The sequence below is a fragment of the Gossypium arboreum genome, chromosome 12 (assembly GCF_025698485.1).
Source record: "Gossypium arboreum isolate Shixiya-1 chromosome 12, ASM2569848v2, whole genome shotgun sequence".
Lineage (NCBI taxonomy): Eukaryota > Viridiplantae > Streptophyta > Magnoliopsida > Malvales > Malvaceae > Gossypium > Gossypium arboreum.
The window spans coordinates 109,294,397-109,312,736 of NC_069081.1; the positions used below are offsets into that span (position 1 = coordinate 109,294,397).

The 18,340-nt window shown below is 36.1% G+C and overlaps 1 protein-coding gene across 3 annotated transcripts in view; it reads right to left on the reverse strand.

Annotated features, from left to right (window-relative positions):
• Positions 1-267: 267 nt before the first annotated feature.
• LOC108479245 (DExH-box ATP-dependent RNA helicase DExH14) overlaps positions 268-18,340 on the reverse strand; it is a 28,715-nt gene continuing 10,642 nt past the window's right edge. For 2 of the 3 annotated variants that reach the window (XM_053022448.1, XM_053022449.1), the window contains exons 25-49: positions 18,190-18,291; positions 18,016-18,096; positions 17,821-17,901; positions 17,261-17,464; positions 17,036-17,152; positions 16,813-16,935; positions 16,375-16,464; positions 16,090-16,215; positions 15,930-15,992; positions 8,385-8,473; positions 7,088-7,178; positions 5,842-5,991; positions 5,562-5,753; positions 5,411-5,476; positions 4,655-4,810; positions 4,431-4,574; positions 3,702-3,769; positions 3,439-3,604; positions 3,278-3,340; positions 3,010-3,105; positions 2,619-2,786; positions 2,216-2,386; positions 1,558-1,707; positions 1,269-1,400; positions 268-722 (exon numbers count right to left, since the gene is read on the reverse strand). In XM_053022448.1, the coding sequence (XP_052878408.1) occupies positions 645-722; positions 1,269-1,400; positions 1,558-1,707; positions 2,216-2,386; positions 2,619-2,786; positions 3,010-3,105; positions 3,278-3,340; positions 3,439-3,604; positions 3,702-3,769; positions 4,431-4,574; positions 4,655-4,810; positions 5,411-5,476; positions 5,562-5,753; positions 5,842-5,991; positions 7,088-7,178; positions 8,385-8,473; positions 15,930-15,992; positions 16,090-16,215; positions 16,375-16,464; positions 16,813-16,935; positions 17,036-17,152; positions 17,261-17,464; positions 17,821-17,901; positions 18,016-18,096; positions 18,190-18,291 (2,967 nt within the window). In that variant the 3' untranslated portion in view covers positions 268-644. Of the gene's footprint in view, positions 723-1,268; positions 1,401-1,557; positions 1,708-2,215; positions 2,387-2,618; positions 2,787-3,009; positions 3,106-3,277; positions 3,341-3,438; positions 3,605-3,701; positions 3,770-4,430; positions 4,575-4,654; positions 4,811-4,952; positions 4,998-5,410; positions 5,477-5,561; positions 5,754-5,841; positions 5,992-7,087; positions 7,179-8,384; positions 8,474-15,929; positions 15,993-16,089; positions 16,216-16,374; positions 16,465-16,812; positions 16,936-17,035; positions 17,153-17,260; positions 17,465-17,820; positions 17,902-18,015; positions 18,097-18,189; positions 18,292-18,340 lie in introns of all 3 variants that reach the window. The other variant, XM_053022447.1, reaches the window with a different exon arrangement.

Genomic DNA, 18,340 nt, shown 5'->3' on the forward strand with positions numbered 1-18,340 from the left:
GAGAGCGTCATAAATCCTGGTTAAAGTTTGCATGATACCATCGAAAAAACTATATAAACTGCACCAGAAGTGTTGTTTATCGATAAATTCATAAAAACATTTATCATCAGGATGATTACCTGACTTCTATAGTATGCATGCCTTAAGGAGGGGGGATATGTTTCTATGGTTACCTGGCCCGACACCATCCAATATAACCGTCACTGAAATGTCTGTGCACGTGAAGTGTTCCACAAATTAACGGAGGAAATGAAAAGCGGAGAAGAATTTAGATAAAAAGGCAAATTTTCTGATAATTCATCATAATTTCGTCAGTACATTAGGGTACTCTCTCTCTTACATATATATATACTGCTAGTACATTTGACAACAGAACTTAGCCCTGACTATATTCTAAAATTCTAGAATTATTTTCATGCTGAATCATCAGCTCACACATGGCTTGTGGCTTCAAACGGCTACATTGCTCATGTTCAGCTTCCCATTTTTAGCTTCCAGCTTCAATTTTGCACCTTTTAGCTTTGATCTTTCAACCTTCCAAGTGCTTTTCCCATTCTACACTTTAATTCCATGATAGCAAACTAGTAATGTTGGTTGATTCAAGATGGTGAATTTGAATAATCTTGGGTCCCAACTTCCAAGCATTATGCAGCAAGATTTTCAATGGAGTGTTCTTGCTCATAACCAATATAGCAATCTGAAACTATAATTAGTTTCATCCCCTGGAAAGGAAGAACAATCTCCAGTTATTAACAAACAAGATTTAATTCCATGGATTATGTATTCAAAGATCAAACTTCATCATTCCAAAACAATATAAAAGGTTCACATGCTCTTCAATAGAAAACAAAACAGCAACTTCCTATTATCTGCTTAAACATTCACGGGATAAAACACTCATGCTTGTGTGTGAACTTGTATTCCACAAAGGTTAAATTTTTTCTAAGTTTTTTATGCACTTTGAGGGTCCTTACAAAGTCGAATCTCCACACCCATATAAGAAAACTTATAGGGCATGAATGCTAATACCAAAAACTTAAAGAAAAATGAAGAGTCAAAGTAGTGTGTATTAAAAAACATTTACTAATTAGCACATATGCACCTCAATCTCCAAAATAAAACCAGGGATGCTTGTTAGGTCATCCATCTATTCATCTCTACTAAATCATGAACTAATTCATGTAAACAATTGTTATCGTGTGAAAATTTTTATCCTGCAAAAAAGCACATCATTTAAGGGGGCTTTCAAAGGTCCTAAAACCTAATACCTGAATCAAGGTCACATCTGATGGTAACTCCATGTGGGTAACTAAGCGATCGGAGAAAGAAACTCTCTTCAGAGCATATAGTTCAGCAGTACTGGTGTTACCAAGAATCAGCCACCATGCTTCATCTTTAATCTGTGCAATGGAACATCTAGTTAAGTTTGCATCCCTAAACATGAACTAAGAAACAAGAACAATGGTTTAAAAAAACCAGACTGGAAGTCAAATGCTGTGACCACCAGTTCCTGGTCCATCCAATTCGGCTTTTTCAGCAATGTCAAAAACAGTTTACCTTAGGGAAACGAGGGGCAAATGCCCTTGACATATTCCGCCTCAAATTTGTCTTCTCCAATCTGACGTTCAGTTGAAGAGACTTTTTGCTCTCAGTGCCCTTCTTCAGCAGTTTTAATTTGACTCGTATACAGGGGAAATGCTGCAGATCCTGACAAAAGAAAGAACAAAGGACCAAGCAAGGAAATCAGTGGGTACGACTACACATCATGAATAAAATCCAAGCAGCAACAACAACATTTTTTCAGTTAAGAGGTCAATATTCAATCATGGACTTTCTACATATTTAGCAAAAGAGAGTAAATGTCAGGAAAGTTGGTTCATTATTAGTTAATATGAGCATACTTCCAAGATTTCAGAACTTTTTATCTTTTAATATTTGTCTTATCAATTATTACGATCACATCAGGTATATGACCTAGAACAAGAAATAAATTTATTAGAATATAAGGCGATAACCTGGCTAACTCTATATACCACAGGAATATTTAAAGGATTTTTATTGATATCACCCTAGGAACAGGGAAATTGAGGAGAAGAGAGGAATGGATCCAAGAACCTTGGAAGTAATGCCATCATAACGAGATTTAGCAGAAAAAGATGTAACTCAAAGATAATGTGACATATATATCTAGCATTATATTCTCAAAAAAGTGCACCTGATATAATTTTGAAGCAGGGAAGTTTCCGATCACAGTTTGCAATGTTGCCTTAGGAAGATCTAATAGTTGCTGTACGGTGGAAATTCCTCTCTTGCACAATGAGCCAGCAAGTTCATTATTCATACACGGCAACATCCAGAGGGCTGAATCCTGATCAAACCACAAACCCTGAAATGATAGATGTCAGAACAAAGACAGAGAAAAACAATATTCTGTTCTAGCCTTTTTTCCCCTTTAAATCAGATGAAAAACTTATCTGGACACTGGCATCAGAAACTTCACTAAAATTGGTAATATAACATCTAAAATATTTACAGTTGATCACTAACAACTCAAAATCAAACATATATTCTCTATGGGATGGGAGACAGAATCAGATATATAATATATAGAGTAATACCTGCATGACCATCTGCAATAGATGCATGCAAGCAATCGAACTTGTAAGCCATCCACTATTGGCACATATATCTATCATAGCTTGAATGATGCGTATGCTTTGGTCCAACACTGACTTTAAGTCAGTCACATAGTCGCTGATTGGTAAATCTAACTGGGAAAAATGTGCCTGAACTCCAAAGATATGGCCTTAATTAGAAAGAATAAGGAAAATTAAAGAACATTTGGGTAACACAGATAAGAGAGGGTACAGATACATTATGGATGGAGGAATATATGTTATACACATATCAATAAGATGCACTAGCATGCCTGTCCAAGTATGCTAACGTGGAAAACAAATAAAGTTCGGGGTTCTAATCATGCTAAAACCAGTCACAAGTAACTCAGACCTGGAATAGAAGGTTTGCTTTGACATGTGGATCATCAAGCCGATTTTGATCCACCGTATACCGGACTCTCTTAGACAATGCTTCATTATAGTTTTCCTGAAATGCAAAAGAAATTTTTTATTAAAGGTCACTAGTAACATGTTATTTTGTGTGTGTAACTTTGGGGGGGCAGGACCACACGGTAATTTTGCATTCAACTATGCGTCATTTGACCTATTAAGTCTTAAATGCTCACTCACAAAACTATTAATATGGGGCATTGAATTACCTCATTATGTCGCACAGGAAGTTCATCATACTCAGAAGCACCCGACAAAATATGCAAGAACACCTATTACATGAATATTTCAACCAAAAAAAAAAAAAAGCCAGTGATTAGAGTAGCAACAGAGATGCCAAATTATGTCAACAATTCATTTTTTTACTTACTTCAGGAGACGTGTCTGGTCCAATGTTTGACCCAAACATTGATACAGTCATGTAACTAAGGTAATACTGAGATGCTATTGTTCCCAACATCATAGGCTCTACACTGTCTTCAGTCATTTTGATGCACCCACTATCTTCTAGATCCTCAAAGGTGCTTTGCACCAATCTGTCAAAAAGATATTTACACTTAGAACAGCAATAAAAAGGACAAGGATTTATCCCAGCAGGAAAGGTGCTGGGTGAGCTGCTAAACATCTCAGCACCTGGACAAATACGAACTCAATGTTTCATCTTCTCCACTCTCCAAGCCATAGTATGCAGGATTAACCATCTGAGACATGCATTTAAACTTAAGAACTCTTAAAAGGTCAAAAAAATAAAAAAAGTAATGTCAACTAAAGAAAAAGTTAATTTTCTTCTTCTTTTTAAACAAACAAACAAGACTTTTCATTTTTCTCCATTTAAGAGGCTTCCCATCTAGAGGTTGGGTCACTTCAGTTCGTTTCTGTTTGGGTAGCGTATCAGGTTCGAGTCTTTCAGGTTTGAAACTCGTGTAATTCAGGTTCCAGTAATCTTGAGTTCAACAGTTTTGAAGTAAAACCAATTTCATTTTGGATTGTCTTTCAGCTCATTTGTATTTGAATCATTCTAGCTCAGGTTATTCAGGTTCAAGTTGTTCAGGTCTAGGGAAAGTGCATGAAAGAAGTTTTAAAAGGCTGCATTTCTAGATGTGTATGATACATCATATATGACAGCGATACAGGGGGATGGGGGATTGAGAGCTCAAAACATGTGAAAAGTAAACAAAGAATTTCTTAGCTAGAAATACCTTATTTCAATCAAGGCAAGGACTAGACAAAAGCTACAGACATAAAGACCATAGTATGGCACCAAATTCAACAACTTCAATCATGTTATATAGTGGGCTAAAAACCATGACAATATCACACCATAATTCTTTTTGTTCTTGGTGATGATAACAAAAAGCATACCAGTCTCCGGAACAAGTAGGTCCAAGTAAGATAATGAACAGCATCTTCTTTATGACATATTGTTCCAGAAACAATCTCTGCATTCATGTGATCATGCAACTGCTCCCTCAGGCTACTCTCAACTGGAAATGGTTCATATAGGAACTGCATAGCAAAAACAAGAAACATTTAAGCCATAAAGAACTTGGTCAAATTAGCAGGAAAATGGTCAGTTTTGTCCTGACCTTTTTGTAAAAGCTCTTTTTGGGTTCATGAACAAGAATAACTGCCTTCCCATGCTGATCATATTGAGGACGACCGGCTCGACCCATCATTTGCAAAATATCTGTAATGGGGAAATCAACATACCTCTTTGTTTTCCCATCATAATACTCTGTTCCCTGTGTCATTAAAACCACATTTGTTAAAACAGTATCATCCCAGAGCAAAAGGAACTATCTCAAGAAAAAGAATTTAAAAGGCATTTCTTCAGCTCACATCATGTAAAGTCAAATCTCTAAAGCGACAACAGGCCTACTATACCTCATGCTGAGATCCACTTGCATCAGCAGCCAGAAAGTGGAGCCCCTATATGACAATTGTCCCTTGATCTCAACCCAAGAAACTAGACTATTAAGGGATATTGTACCTAGTTCAATGAACTAAAAATGAAAGAATAATTTCTTTCCAGCTGATATGAGATCTACAATCTGAGTAATAGTTGGTCACACATGCATTCTCAACTCAGTCCAAGAGCATTCCTAACTCAATTTTCAAATAATTGTTTTCATGAAGAAAAGTTTTCGAAATATAATAGGAAACTCAAGACAGAACTCAACTCAGGCATATGGCAAAATCAAAAGACAATTATCCTTTATGTTCTTGAAATTTTTAATCTGAAAAACCAGACAACAGTTCCATGACTTCCTATACAAGTAAAATCATTATGAAAGAAAAAGAGAGCATGGATATGAAAATGGCATGGTTTATGTTTCCTTCACCTTGATAATAACCAAATGGGCTGGAAGATTTACACCCCAAGCTAATGTGCTTGTACAAACCAAAACCTGCATTTGGTAGAGAACAATTCATTCGTATTCGAAGTATTATCTTTTCTAAGTAAAAAGAAACCACTTTGTGATGAAGAAGTGCCTGGATCATGTTGTTGGAAAAAAGCTCCTCAACAAGAGATCTATCTTTGTCATTTAGTCCAGCATGATGCAATCCAATGCCAAACTGTAAGGTATGCCTCAGGTTTTGATCAGTAACCTGGGAAAGTACCATCTGCAAAGCTTCTTCTGGCATACTCAAAAATTGCCTTGGATTTTCGTCTGATGCTTCATACTTCAGTTCAACCAAACATAGAAATTTAACACCATGACAGCCATGAGCTATAATGCTATAGAAATTACACATGAAATACAGATCTCACCTGAATAAGGTCCAAAGCAGTCAGCCTTGTCTGACGCCGAGACGAAACAAAAATAAGAACTGGTTTCGTCGGTGAATGGGTGCATATTGCAGCATATGCTGGTTTATTCATACTATTCATTCTTGGGCAGTAGTACTTTCCAGGATATCCCTGTTCCATAAGGAATATCTCAGAATAGAAAAATAATTATATGCAAGCTCCAATTCACTTTCATATCAACCCGAAAAGGTAATGAAAGAAATACCCTATCCAATATTTGCACAAAATTCAGGTCAAACACATTCGGAAAAGGTCAAAGTAGAAAGTGTCCATTTTAGGTGATACACATTCTCAGAAGTCAAAATAATGTCTACCTAATACACCTGCATCAAGCTATACACATTCTCAGAAATATATGTCTACCTAAGCAATGTAGAATGAAATCAATATAAAAAAATTTGAAACTCATGCTAAAGCTCGTATTTCATGTATGTCCATGATCCATTGAAAAATATTCATAAAAGCTTGAGATTGGCTCAAGATCAATTTCTTATCCAATAGGTGCTGATTCAAGTGTAAGCCAATAGTCAAACTTAGATTAATAATCAAGTAACAATCATAAAAGACAGAAAACTATGTTTGTGTGTGTCCATATATAACCTACAAACGAATCATTAACACCAGGCATTTAAATCAAGTACTATTAGAAAAAGTCAGCTAGTTTAGCTTAAGAAGCTCCAATGTAATGAAAAGTTGCACAGGCAAACTTTTTGAGGAGCCCAACACGAACTGCTAGAAGAAAGTTGTACTCAATTTTCAGCTGTGACTGAAGCCCATTCTAGTACTGTATTGTATCCACACCCTTCTAACAGGCTAAAATTTGAGTAAGATGGCAGGACCAGTTTTCTAATTGAATTGGAGCTTCAAATTTGCTATAAACCTTAACACCTATAGTATCAAAGATGCAAACATCAATGGAACAGCATCTTTATGCTGCCAACAGCAAATTAATGCCTATCACAAGTACTTATAACAGGAAATCATCTCATTTTGGTACTTATAGGACCTAAAATCATAACCAGATGATCTGGGGCATTGGGAGAAAATACAATCAAAATTTGCATTTCTGTTTCTTTTTGGCAAGAAATTTATAGGAAACTTCCTTTCCAATTCTCATTCATAAAAAATCATTCATGCATGGCACTTCAAGGCATGCAAGCAGATTTTGCAAAAACTTAAACTTTAAGAAAGAATGCATGAAACTTGCCTGGATATGAACTTTAAGAGGTACAGGTCTCACACTTGGTTTAAAGTTGAAGAGCCCAATTTCACCAACACCCAACCAATCAGCCAAATCACTGAAAGAAAAGAAAAGAATATATAGGTTATAAAAATATGATACATCTCAAATGTGCCAAAAGAAAAGAAAAAGGAACACCAAAACTTAAAACTTTTAGGTTCGACCTGTAGTTAAAAACATGGGGCAAATGCCTGGGTATCATAAATGTAAAAGTGTGAACACACCTAAGTTCTGTGCTATAAGTGTTTGAATGAGTCAAACCCCTGCATTATTCGGGTTTTATGGCAGCCTAGAACTCCAAAATTTATCCTTTAATTTTAGGATTTTTGTGATCAAGTAATAATTGAACCGAACTAGTTGAACTAACCTCAGTCCTAAACCTTATCAAAGTCATAGGCTGCAATAAACCTGGCAGGGAAGACTTATCTCAAAACTATCACATTATACCACCTCAATCTAGAGGTCTTTGTGGATGAAACAAATATTCTCCCTGAATATTCATTGGATAAATCAATGCAATTTAGGAGGAATCAATGAAAGGACATCAATTCAAATCCTGGATTTTCGAATTGAGAGAGATATTGAGAGAGATCAAGAATTCTCACTATTTCTTATCATTAAGGATCTATCATGTAAGAAGTTATACAAATATTCTCCATATGTCACTGGTATAGGTGCTCTAATTGAAAATTAGAGCTCTATGGCCTATTACTGTAAGGGAGATAATCAGGCAGCCAATGTTCAAGCCAAATCAAATTTTCCATAACACAAATTGATTACACCTAGGTTTCCAGATAAACTAAAATAGATTTAGGTTCACATGATATACCAATGAATTACTGTGCAAAAAATAGACGTACATGATAACTAAGTCAAAATTGATTCAGAAAGTTGCAAATATTCGGAATCAGACAACAAAAAAATTTCTTATACAGCTATTGATAACTACATACCATTTACGTTGTTTCAAGAAAACAATACTTCCATGTAAAGGTCTAAATGCATTGAAGCAACATAAACAATTTGAAAGCTTTGACAAATATGTTTAAATGATAGTTGACAATAAGAAACTAATAATCTAGATGAAAAATAATGCAACAACAGCCCTGAAATGGAACCTTTGAAGATAAAGTGTAGCTAAAATTGGTATCATAGTTTAAGTAGCTAAGCTTTAAACAATCCTAATATTCTAAGTTTAAAAGGATAATAAGAACATGAGGTGCAATACATGCAGCAACGAATGATAAAAGTTGAGGGTGCATACCCTGCATTTGCCAAAGCCGTGGAGAGCCCAACAAACCGTACTGCACGCTCTGTTTGTGATGATATGTATCTCATCCTTGAAACAATAACCTGGAAACATAATTTTCTAGTGACATAATGCTCTACAAATTCACATAAGTTCAAAGCAGAACTCGACGCAATCAATTAGAAAAGGAAATATTTGCAATTAACAAAGACATCTCAAATTGATAGCGGCAGATTAAAGAGCCTGATGCCATGTGTAATCAACTAAATGAATATTGTTCTACTGTGCCCTATTTTGACATTAGCACGTTTTCAGTATGATTCATATCCATAATCAGGCCCAGCTCAGATAATTTCAGAATCAAAGTAGCCAGTAGTTTAGAAACCCACAGCATATAAAGCCATTTATGCAAATTATGGACAGAATAAAAGATTTGGAGCAATATTAATTTGTCATGACTTACTACAGCCATCAAGTAATGACAACCTACAATCCTTGGGCCTCTTCCTCTATTTACAATAAAGAAAAGTGGTCAATTCTGATAAACCAATAAAATTTATGATGTTTTCTTCATAAATTCTTCCTTTTGACCACTGCATAAAGAATACAAGGATTTCCTACATTGATTGATAAAAATGATCTGCTTATTTCCATAGGCCATTCTGAAATCTAGCACATAAAATTCATAAACTTAATTAAAAGTACCAATAATGGTTATGCTTGATCACTTGGAAGGAGTAACCTTCAAGAATACAGAATGTAGAACGAAGTAACCCACAACTCAAATGCCAGAAAATGTCAATAATTCAATTATCGAACTCTAATTGAAAGTAGCATAACATAGGTGTTTATAATTAAACCCAAAACCTTAATACAATGCAAAATACCAATTATAACCTAAAGCTTAACTTGAAGAAGTAAAATACAAATAAATAACCAAATAACCTAAAATGGCCTAGACAACCATAAAGATCACAATCAAACATAAACTATTAAATAAGGTCCTAGATAACTTAATCTCCTAGCTAGGATGTCTCCATACTCCATCAGTATTATTCTCTGAATCCTAGTGATAAGCAAGGAAAAGTTTAGCAGGCACTCTCCAGGACACACAAAAGAAATAACCTGCTTTTGCTTATCCAATATGCCTTGGCGAAATTAGAGTGAAAACCTAACCGCTCGAGCCTGAAGTCCACACAAGTGAAGGAAAAAGAACTGATGGTCTATTCTCGAAAGCAGAAAACCCAGGAGAACTTAGAGAGACATATAACATCATAGTAGGTCCAAGGATCTGAACCAAGTCCAGAGAATCTAGATACTTGCACAGGGGAGATTATTGACCTGCTGAAAGGAGAAATTCCGGTTGGTTGAGAATGGATATTCTCAATCAAACACAATGCAGATGGTAGCATTAATAGGCTCGATGCTCGTCTCATTGACATGGGGCTCATTCAATCCTATGGGAGTGACTATGATGAGACCTTTGCACACTAGCCAAGCTAAATTTTGTCAAAGTACTGTTATCGCTGGCGACAAATATAGACTGGCCTCTTCACCAACCAGATGTTAAAAATGCCTTCCTAAATGGAGACTAATAGGAGGAATTCTACATGGAAATCCCCACAAAAAAAAAAAAAAATTGAAACCCAAGGGAACATTGGCAAGGTGTGCAAGCTCCGAAAGCAGCTGAATGGTCTTAAGCGATCTCCGTGAGCCTGGCTTGAGAGATTAACAAAGGTCATAAAGTACCACGGTTTCTTACAATGCCAATAAGACCATTTTATGTTCATCAACTATTCTCGTGAGCGAAAAGGGAAGTACTTGTCATCTATGTAGATGATATCATACTGACAAGAGACCACGCCAAAAAAATAGAGAACCTAAAGGAACTCCTTGCAACACAATCAGAGATCAAAGACTCAAGAAAACTCAAATAGTTCCTTGGTATGGAAGTAGCATAATCAAGGGTATCTCAGCCACTCAATGAATGTTCTTGATCTATTGAAAGAAACCAAGAGCCTTTGGTGCAAACCAGCAAACACCTCAATGGATCCTACTAACAAGATGAAAAAGGAGGATGGAAGTCTTTTTAGTAGACTAAGAGGTATCAAAGACTTGCAAGGAAGCTAATTTACTCAGCTCATACTAGACTAGATATTGGATTTATTGGACGTATGGTAAGTTGCTTCATGAACAATCCAACTGAGAACAATTTACAAAGTTGTGTATTGTATCCTTCAATATCTAAAAGGAAGTCCTGGTGAAGGACTATAATTCAATAAAACATCAAACAAAGGTATACAAGAAGCTGATTGGGCTAGTTCCACGACAGACCGAAGATCAACTATGGGTTATTGCACTTTCTTATGGGGGAATCTGACTACATGGCAAAGTAGCAATCAGTTGTAGCCAGAAGCAGCATAGAAGCTGGATTTAGAGCAATGTCACATGGAATTTGTGAGAGAAACTGGTTAGAAAGGATGTTAAAAGAATTACAAATATATACAAGAAATTCAATGAAATTTTTGTGATATGCAAGCTATAAGTGTTAAGAACAGGCTTTTTCTATTCCTTAATTAGTAAACTGTAATCTGACACTCCCCCTCAAGCTGGGAAGTGGATATCATCCATTCTCAGCTTGCTTACTAGTTTCTGAAACAACTTTCCAGACAACCCTTTGGTAAGTATGTCTGCTAGTTGACCATCGGTGGACACAAATGGAGTGCAAATTAAGCCATTGTCCCGTTTTTCCTTTATAAAATGTCATCAACTTCAACGTGCTTCGATGCGATCATGTTGAACTGGATTATGTGCAATATTGATAGCAGACTTATTATCACAATACAACTTCATTGGACCTTCCCACTTGATCTTCAAATCTTCCAAAATAATTTTTAGCCATAATAGCTCACAAATTCCAAGAGCCATCGCCCTAAATTCAGCTTCTGCACTAGATCTAGCCACAACATTTTGTTTTTTACTCCTCCAAGTCACAAGATTGCCTCCTAGGAAAGTGTAATAGCCCGAGGCTGATCTTCTATCAACCATAGTATAATCTGCATCAGTATAGGCTTCAAGGGTTAAATTCTCCCCTTTTAAATAGGATTCCTTTACGGCGTGCCCTTTAAGCCTTGTAGAATTTGATACACGCTCTAAGATGTGATTCTTTGGGGTTGTGCATAAACCGACTTACAACACCGATTGCATAGGCAATACCGGTGCAGTATGAGACAAGTAAATGAGCTTCCCACAAGTCTTTGATATGAACTTTTATCAACTGCTGCATCTTCTAGTGCATCTCCAAGTCTGTGATTCATCTCTATGGGTGTGTCTGCTGGTTTACATCCCAACTTGCTGTCTCTCACAACAAATCAACTATGTATTTTTGCTGAGATATAAAGATTCCTTCCGAGAGTGTGCCACTTCAATACCAAGGAAATATTTTAACTTTCCGAGCTCTTTGACTTCAAATTCTTTTACTAGGCATTTCTTTAAACTCTCCATTCCTTCTACGTCATCACCAATCACTATAATGTCATCTACATAGACTAATAAAGCAGTCACTCCCCACGAAGATGAGTGTTTTACAAACAGTGTGATCTCCTTGATTCTGTTTATACCCCAACTTGAGCATTACTTTGGTAAATCTTCCAAACCAAGCCCTCGGGACTGTTTTAGTCCGTACAAAGCCTTTTTAGTCGCAAACTACATCTCAGATTTGGACCGAATCACAGTGGAACATCCATATAGACTTCCTCCTCAAGATCACCATGTAAAAGGCGTTTTTATGTCAAATTGCTGTAATTTCCAGCCTCGGTTGGCAGCTAGTGACAACAACACTCTCACAGTGTTCATCTTTGCAACAGGGCAAATGTCTCAAGGTAGTCTACTCCATACATTTGAGTGTACCCTTTAGCAACCAATCTTGCTTTGTACCTCTCCAAAGAACCATCGATTTATACTTGATTGTGTACACCCAGCGACATCCCACTGGTTTCTTTCCTCTCAGAATTTCACCAAGTCCCATGTCTTATTTTTTTCAAGAGCTTCCATTTCAACCTTCATGGCATTTTTCCAATTCTCATCTTCTAATGCCTCGGATACAGTTTTGGGAATGGAGATAGAATTTAGGCTAGTAAGAAAGGCTTTGTGGTTATGGGACAAATTTTTGTAAGACAAAAATAAGTACAAGGGATGTTTTGTACAGGCTCTAATCCCTTTTCTAATAGCAATGGGAAATTCATCTAAATTTTCAGTAGTTTCAGTAGTAGGTTCAGCAATTACCTCAGGTTGTATAAGAGGAGAAGATGATTGAACTTGCACCGGTGCCTTCTTCCTTGAGTAAACCAGTAAAGGACAAGTAGTGTCCTGAATCCCTCTTTGTGATTTGGGTGTATTAGGCTCTGTTTCAGGTTGCTGGACAGGAGCTGGAATGTGAGTGTTTGGTTGCTGGACGGGAGCTGGAATGTGAGTGTTTGGTTGCTGGACAGGAGCTGGAATGTGAGTGTTTGGTTGCTGGACAGTAGCTGGAATGTCAAGAAGAAAGAATTCTCTGTCCTTATCTTCTGTGAATAAGATCTCCCCCTGAAGATAAGGACGATTAAAGAAATTCTCTTGTTCTGGAAAAGTAACATCCGCTGATACATAAATTTTTTTTGTGGCTGGATGATAGCATTTGTACCCCTTTTGAGTGGAAGAATAACCGAGAAAGACACACTTGACAGCTCATGGATCAAATTTTCCTCTATTTTGAGAATGTACATGTACAAAGGCAACACAACCAAATATTTTGGGAGGAAGGTTACTTTAAGTACTAAAATCAGGAAAGAATTTTGCTAGAACTTGCATAGGACTTTGAGATTCAAGGACTTTTGTAGGCAATCTATTTATCATATGAGTAGCAGTTAAAACAGCCTCCCCCCAGTATTGTTTAGGGACATTTTTTTGGAACACGAGGGCTCTTGTAATAGCTAAAATGTGACCATTTTTTCTTTCGGCAACACCATTTTGTTGGGGTGTGCTAACACAAGATGACTCATGTATAATGCCTCTTTCTTGGAAATATGGTGAGAGAAACTGATTGAAATAGTCCTTGGCATTGTCTGACCTAAACCTTTTTATTTCAGCTCCAAATTGTGTTTTGATCATGTTGTAAAAGGTTGGAAAGACAGACCTTACATCAGATTTTTGTTTTAAAAGAAATATCCAAGACACACGGGTACAATCATCAATAAATGATACAAACCACCGAGCCCCAGAAACATTTGAAATAGTGGATGGTCCCCAACCATCACTATGAATAAGAGTAAAAGGAGCGGATGTTCTTTTATTGCTTACCGGAAAAGAGGTACGTTTATGTTTTGCAAGTTCACAGACATCACAATGGAATTTTTCAACAGTTAATCCTTTGAACAATGAAGGAAACATAATTTTAAGGACTCTAAACGATGGATGACCAAGGCGGACGTGATGGAGCCAAATTTAGTTTTTATTGGTTTTAATAGATTCAGATATGAAAGATAATGGTGAGGAATTCAGAGCACTAACTTCTCCACTGGATTCTTCAAGATAGTATAGGCCATTTACTTCCTTAGCATGTCCAATCATCCTCCTCGTATTCTATTCCTGAAAAAGACATCGATTGTGATAGAAAACCACACTACAGTTAGAGTCTTTGGTAATTCTTTGGATGGATAGAAGATTGGTAAATAGTTTTCGAACATGAAGGACATTTTTAAGAGTAAGGGTTTTGTTTATAACAATATCACCCTGACCAGCCACTGTGATCACAGAACCATCGGCTACTGTTATCTTTCTACTACTAGGGCAAGGTGTATATGAAACAAATTTTTGTGAGGAGTGGGTCATGAGGTCTGTAGCTCCTGAGTCAATGACCCAAGAACTTTTTGTGGGTATATCCGAGATTTTAGAATTTTGAGAAGAGGATATGCCTGAAAAAACCAAACCACTAATACCTATTGAAGGAGATTTTTCCAATGATCCCAGCAGATTCTTCAACTTCTCAATTTCTTCTTTACTGAACTCAACAGATGATTCTTGAGAATTCCCTTCTCCAGTGTTGCTGGTTTTGACAGTTTCAGCCATGTTTCTTTTGAACAAATTCTACAGGCTTGAGGGTTGATCGGGAATGAGAAGAAGTTGCCAGACAAAGAAAAAAAATCCCAGAATTTGAGCTAAAAACCTGGCTCGGATACCATGTTAAGAACAGGCTTTTTCTATTCCTTAATTAGTAAACTGTAATCTGACAATAAGCATTGTGAGAAATCCCATCCACTGTGATCAAACTAAACACATGGAGATTGACCGCCGACACATCAAGGAGAAGATAAAGGAAGGAGTTCTTAGACGAGTCAACGCACCTACACGTTAGAAGACAGCGGACATTCTTACAAAGGCATTACCTCAAAAAATTTTCGAGTCCAAGCTGGACATGACAGATATTCATAGTCCAACTTGAGGGGGAGCGTGGAAATCAAGGGATGTTTAGTATTTGGTGAAAACATTTTAGGAGTAATTATGTCGATTGAGGTTTGTAGAGATATTTTAGTAATAGTTTTTTGTCGTGGTTGGTAGAGATAATTTATGAGTACTTATTGCCTTTTGTACTAATGCTATTGTTAGGGCCTAATATCATGCTTTGTGATAGTCTCCTATTTTTAGGATTTTAGTAACTATAAATAGAGGCTCCTGTAACTAGCCAAAAGCATGGAAAAGAATAAAGTTCTTTTTTCTCCCAAAAATTCTCTTTTATCCTCTTTCTCAACAAAATCCTTTTCTCCCAAAATTTCTCTTTCTCAACAGTATTCTCCTAGTCTTCTTACAGTCTATACCTATATGATCCCTCCCAAGCACATAGGTCAAATGCCCAAACAGAACATTTTGTTTTCCTAGCTACTTTTGTCACGTTTTCTGTTTTCTATTATATCAGTACTCCCTCTGTGTTTTTTAAGAATATTGATTTAGTTACATTCTGAACTACAATAAAGGCCAGTTAGGCTTGATTGGAGCTTTAGTAAGAAGTGTTGTTCTAATAGTGTTGTAAAGAGAAGCTAAAACAATGTTTGACAAACTTATTGCAGATAGTGTTTTAGAATAAAGATAACTATTTGATAATATTTTGTTTATTTTTAATAACAAGAAAGACTCAATTTTATTAAGCTAAACCATAACAAAGGTATATCTGAGAAAATAATAAAACAATATATAATTTTGTTAACTAAAAATAAAAGAAGTAACAAAGAATTGGATCAAATGCAAAAGATGAATAAGAAATAATATGGCTCTCCCAATATTTTGTAAATTATTGAAGGATACAATGAGAAGGTAGAATAATTTCACTTAGTACTTGTTAGTTGTTACTACAAATTAGCACTTTTTGAAGAAGCTTTAAATAGATTTGTCTAAAACCCTATGGGTTTCCCATGTCATTAAAATTTGAGTCAAACATCTTATTTATGCTTTTGATGCAAAAAAATTCTTCCATAAGCAGGCCAAAAATCCACTAAGAAGAACAACAAAGTACGATACAGTTACAAGTACCTCCAGTATGGGTCCACGATCAGCTCCCAGTAAGTGAATCTCATCCAATATCATAAGTCCAACCTGTTGATCATTTTAACACATTATTCCTCAGCCACCAGAGCTTATAATATAGTATACAGCTGTGATTTGATAACAAGAATAAAATATTATTAGTAACCTTTGTGACATAGCTTCGACTATGCCAATTCCGACTAATACCATCCCACTTTTCAGGAGTAGATATGATAATATCAGCAGACAACAGGGCCATCAAATCTGGAGTATAATCTCCAGTCATTTCAACCTTATAAAAACATGAAGATAACATCAGTAACTTTCAAAAGAAAAACCATTAGCAATGGATTAAGAAGTGCATACATAGTTTCATCATTGCAACTGAAAATTTAAAAATATGCACGACTAGGCAGCATGTATGCATCTAAACTCATAATCATATCATCACCATTTCTTTCCCAAGCTGAGAGACAAGACGCTTCCTCCAATCATGCATCCTTTCCCGTACAATGGCCTTCAAAGGTGCTATGTAGATAACCTGCAGTCAGACATCAAGTTTTCAGGATATGGAGCACTAAAAAATGTCACAGAAGCTGAATACAAGTCGACGCCAAAAGTTCAACCACAGACTGAATGCAGAAAACTTTGTTTTATAAAATTAGAAGGGCTATGCCAACTACTATATGAGCATAGTAGAGAAAACATAAGCAGTTTGCTGTAAAGATACCTTTTATTTTAGTTGGTCGACCCTGCTGGCCAGTAACAGGTATATTAGCAAGAAACCCTCATTTTGATTCTATCATTTAGTTTTAACCTATATCTTTCCTTCCTATCACCGTTTATACCAATCTTTTTGGGATGCCAATAAAAACATCAACGCTCATACCTTCATATCAGGTTGGGTATTGAAGAGGTGCAGCATAGCAAGTTCAGCCGATATAGTTTTCCCGCTACCCGTAGGAGCTCCTAATAGAACATTGTTATCTGTGTGATACAGGACATGAAAGATCTGACACAATAGGAGAAACAAAGTAAGATTAGAATAGTTAAAATCTAGAACAAGAAGGCATAGCTACACAAAAACATAAAGTAAATTTATTAAAGCAAACCTGCGTTTGTATCGGATTAAAATGTGAAAAGCTATACAATGATTCATAAGTGCTGTTGCCGAGTGAAGTTACAGGCAGAGGCTTCAAATCAAGAAGCTCTGTATGAGTGGTAAGAGCCTGTATGAAGAATAAACTTTATATTAGACAGGCTTTGTCAAGAAATAAACAAGACAAACACAGCTCGATCAAATGATTCAGTTATGATAAACAGGAGTGAATAAAAACCTCTGGCAGTCTTAGATTTTGGAATGATATAGTGTAGAAAGCCTCAGCATACAACCAAGAATCAGAAACAGCACGAATGTAGTACTGAGGAGGATGTGGTTCAAATATTGGTACGGTAAAGGAAAGCTTCTGAGATTCTGCTCTAGCCATCTTCTTTGTCAGTGTAAAAAGCTCCGAGTGGTAGATGTGATCATTCTCAGTGTCCTATCCAAAGTATTCCATCAAATCAGATATTCTAAAACTTTAGTGCCCATAAACACATGTAAACAAGCAACAAAACTCTACACATTGTTCAGAACAGTTAGCTAAGTGAAAATGAAGTTATGACAGATATCAAAGTCTAAAACACCAGAATATGGTATGACAGAACCTAGTTTGTAATTCCAAAACAGATGTACTCAGATGTTATAAAGCAAGGTCATTGACCCATGTCAAATAAAAACTACATAAGTATTAAAATAAATAATAAACAGTCACTAGCTTAGAGAAATCAAATCAAACAAATATGCCTGCTTTCTCTAGAACTTAAACAACCTAGTAAAGGACTACCAAGTTAGCACCTCAACAAGTATCCACCAACGTTGTGCAGCACCGTGAAATCGATCTTTCCAAATAAAGTCAGAAGATATAAGCAAATCTACCTGAAAATTGAAATTGTTTTCATTAACCCTAATTTCAAACCCAAAACTACAATCTAAAAGCTTTTCTTTTTAAAATTTATGCAAAAGAAAAAGAATAGTTCAAAGGATAATTACCTTTAAAACAGTCCTAGTTATTGGACTCACAGTCGCTGATAACTGGACCCAAGGGAAATATCCTAAATATTGCTTAACCAACTTCCATTATCGCAAGAAAGAAAAAGATTAGGAAAAGTCATGATATCTCTCCAGTCAAAAGAATTAGACAAACAATGCAGTTGAAAGATATACCCTTCCTCCAGGTGCATAACGAATCAGTGCACCAATGTCTTTTTCTTCCATCTCATGAAGACGATCCAAGTCAGCCCCTCGTTCTTCAAGCTTCCTTAATATCTGAACCAGTAAAGATAGCATTATCAGAAAAACTGAAAAAGTATAGAAT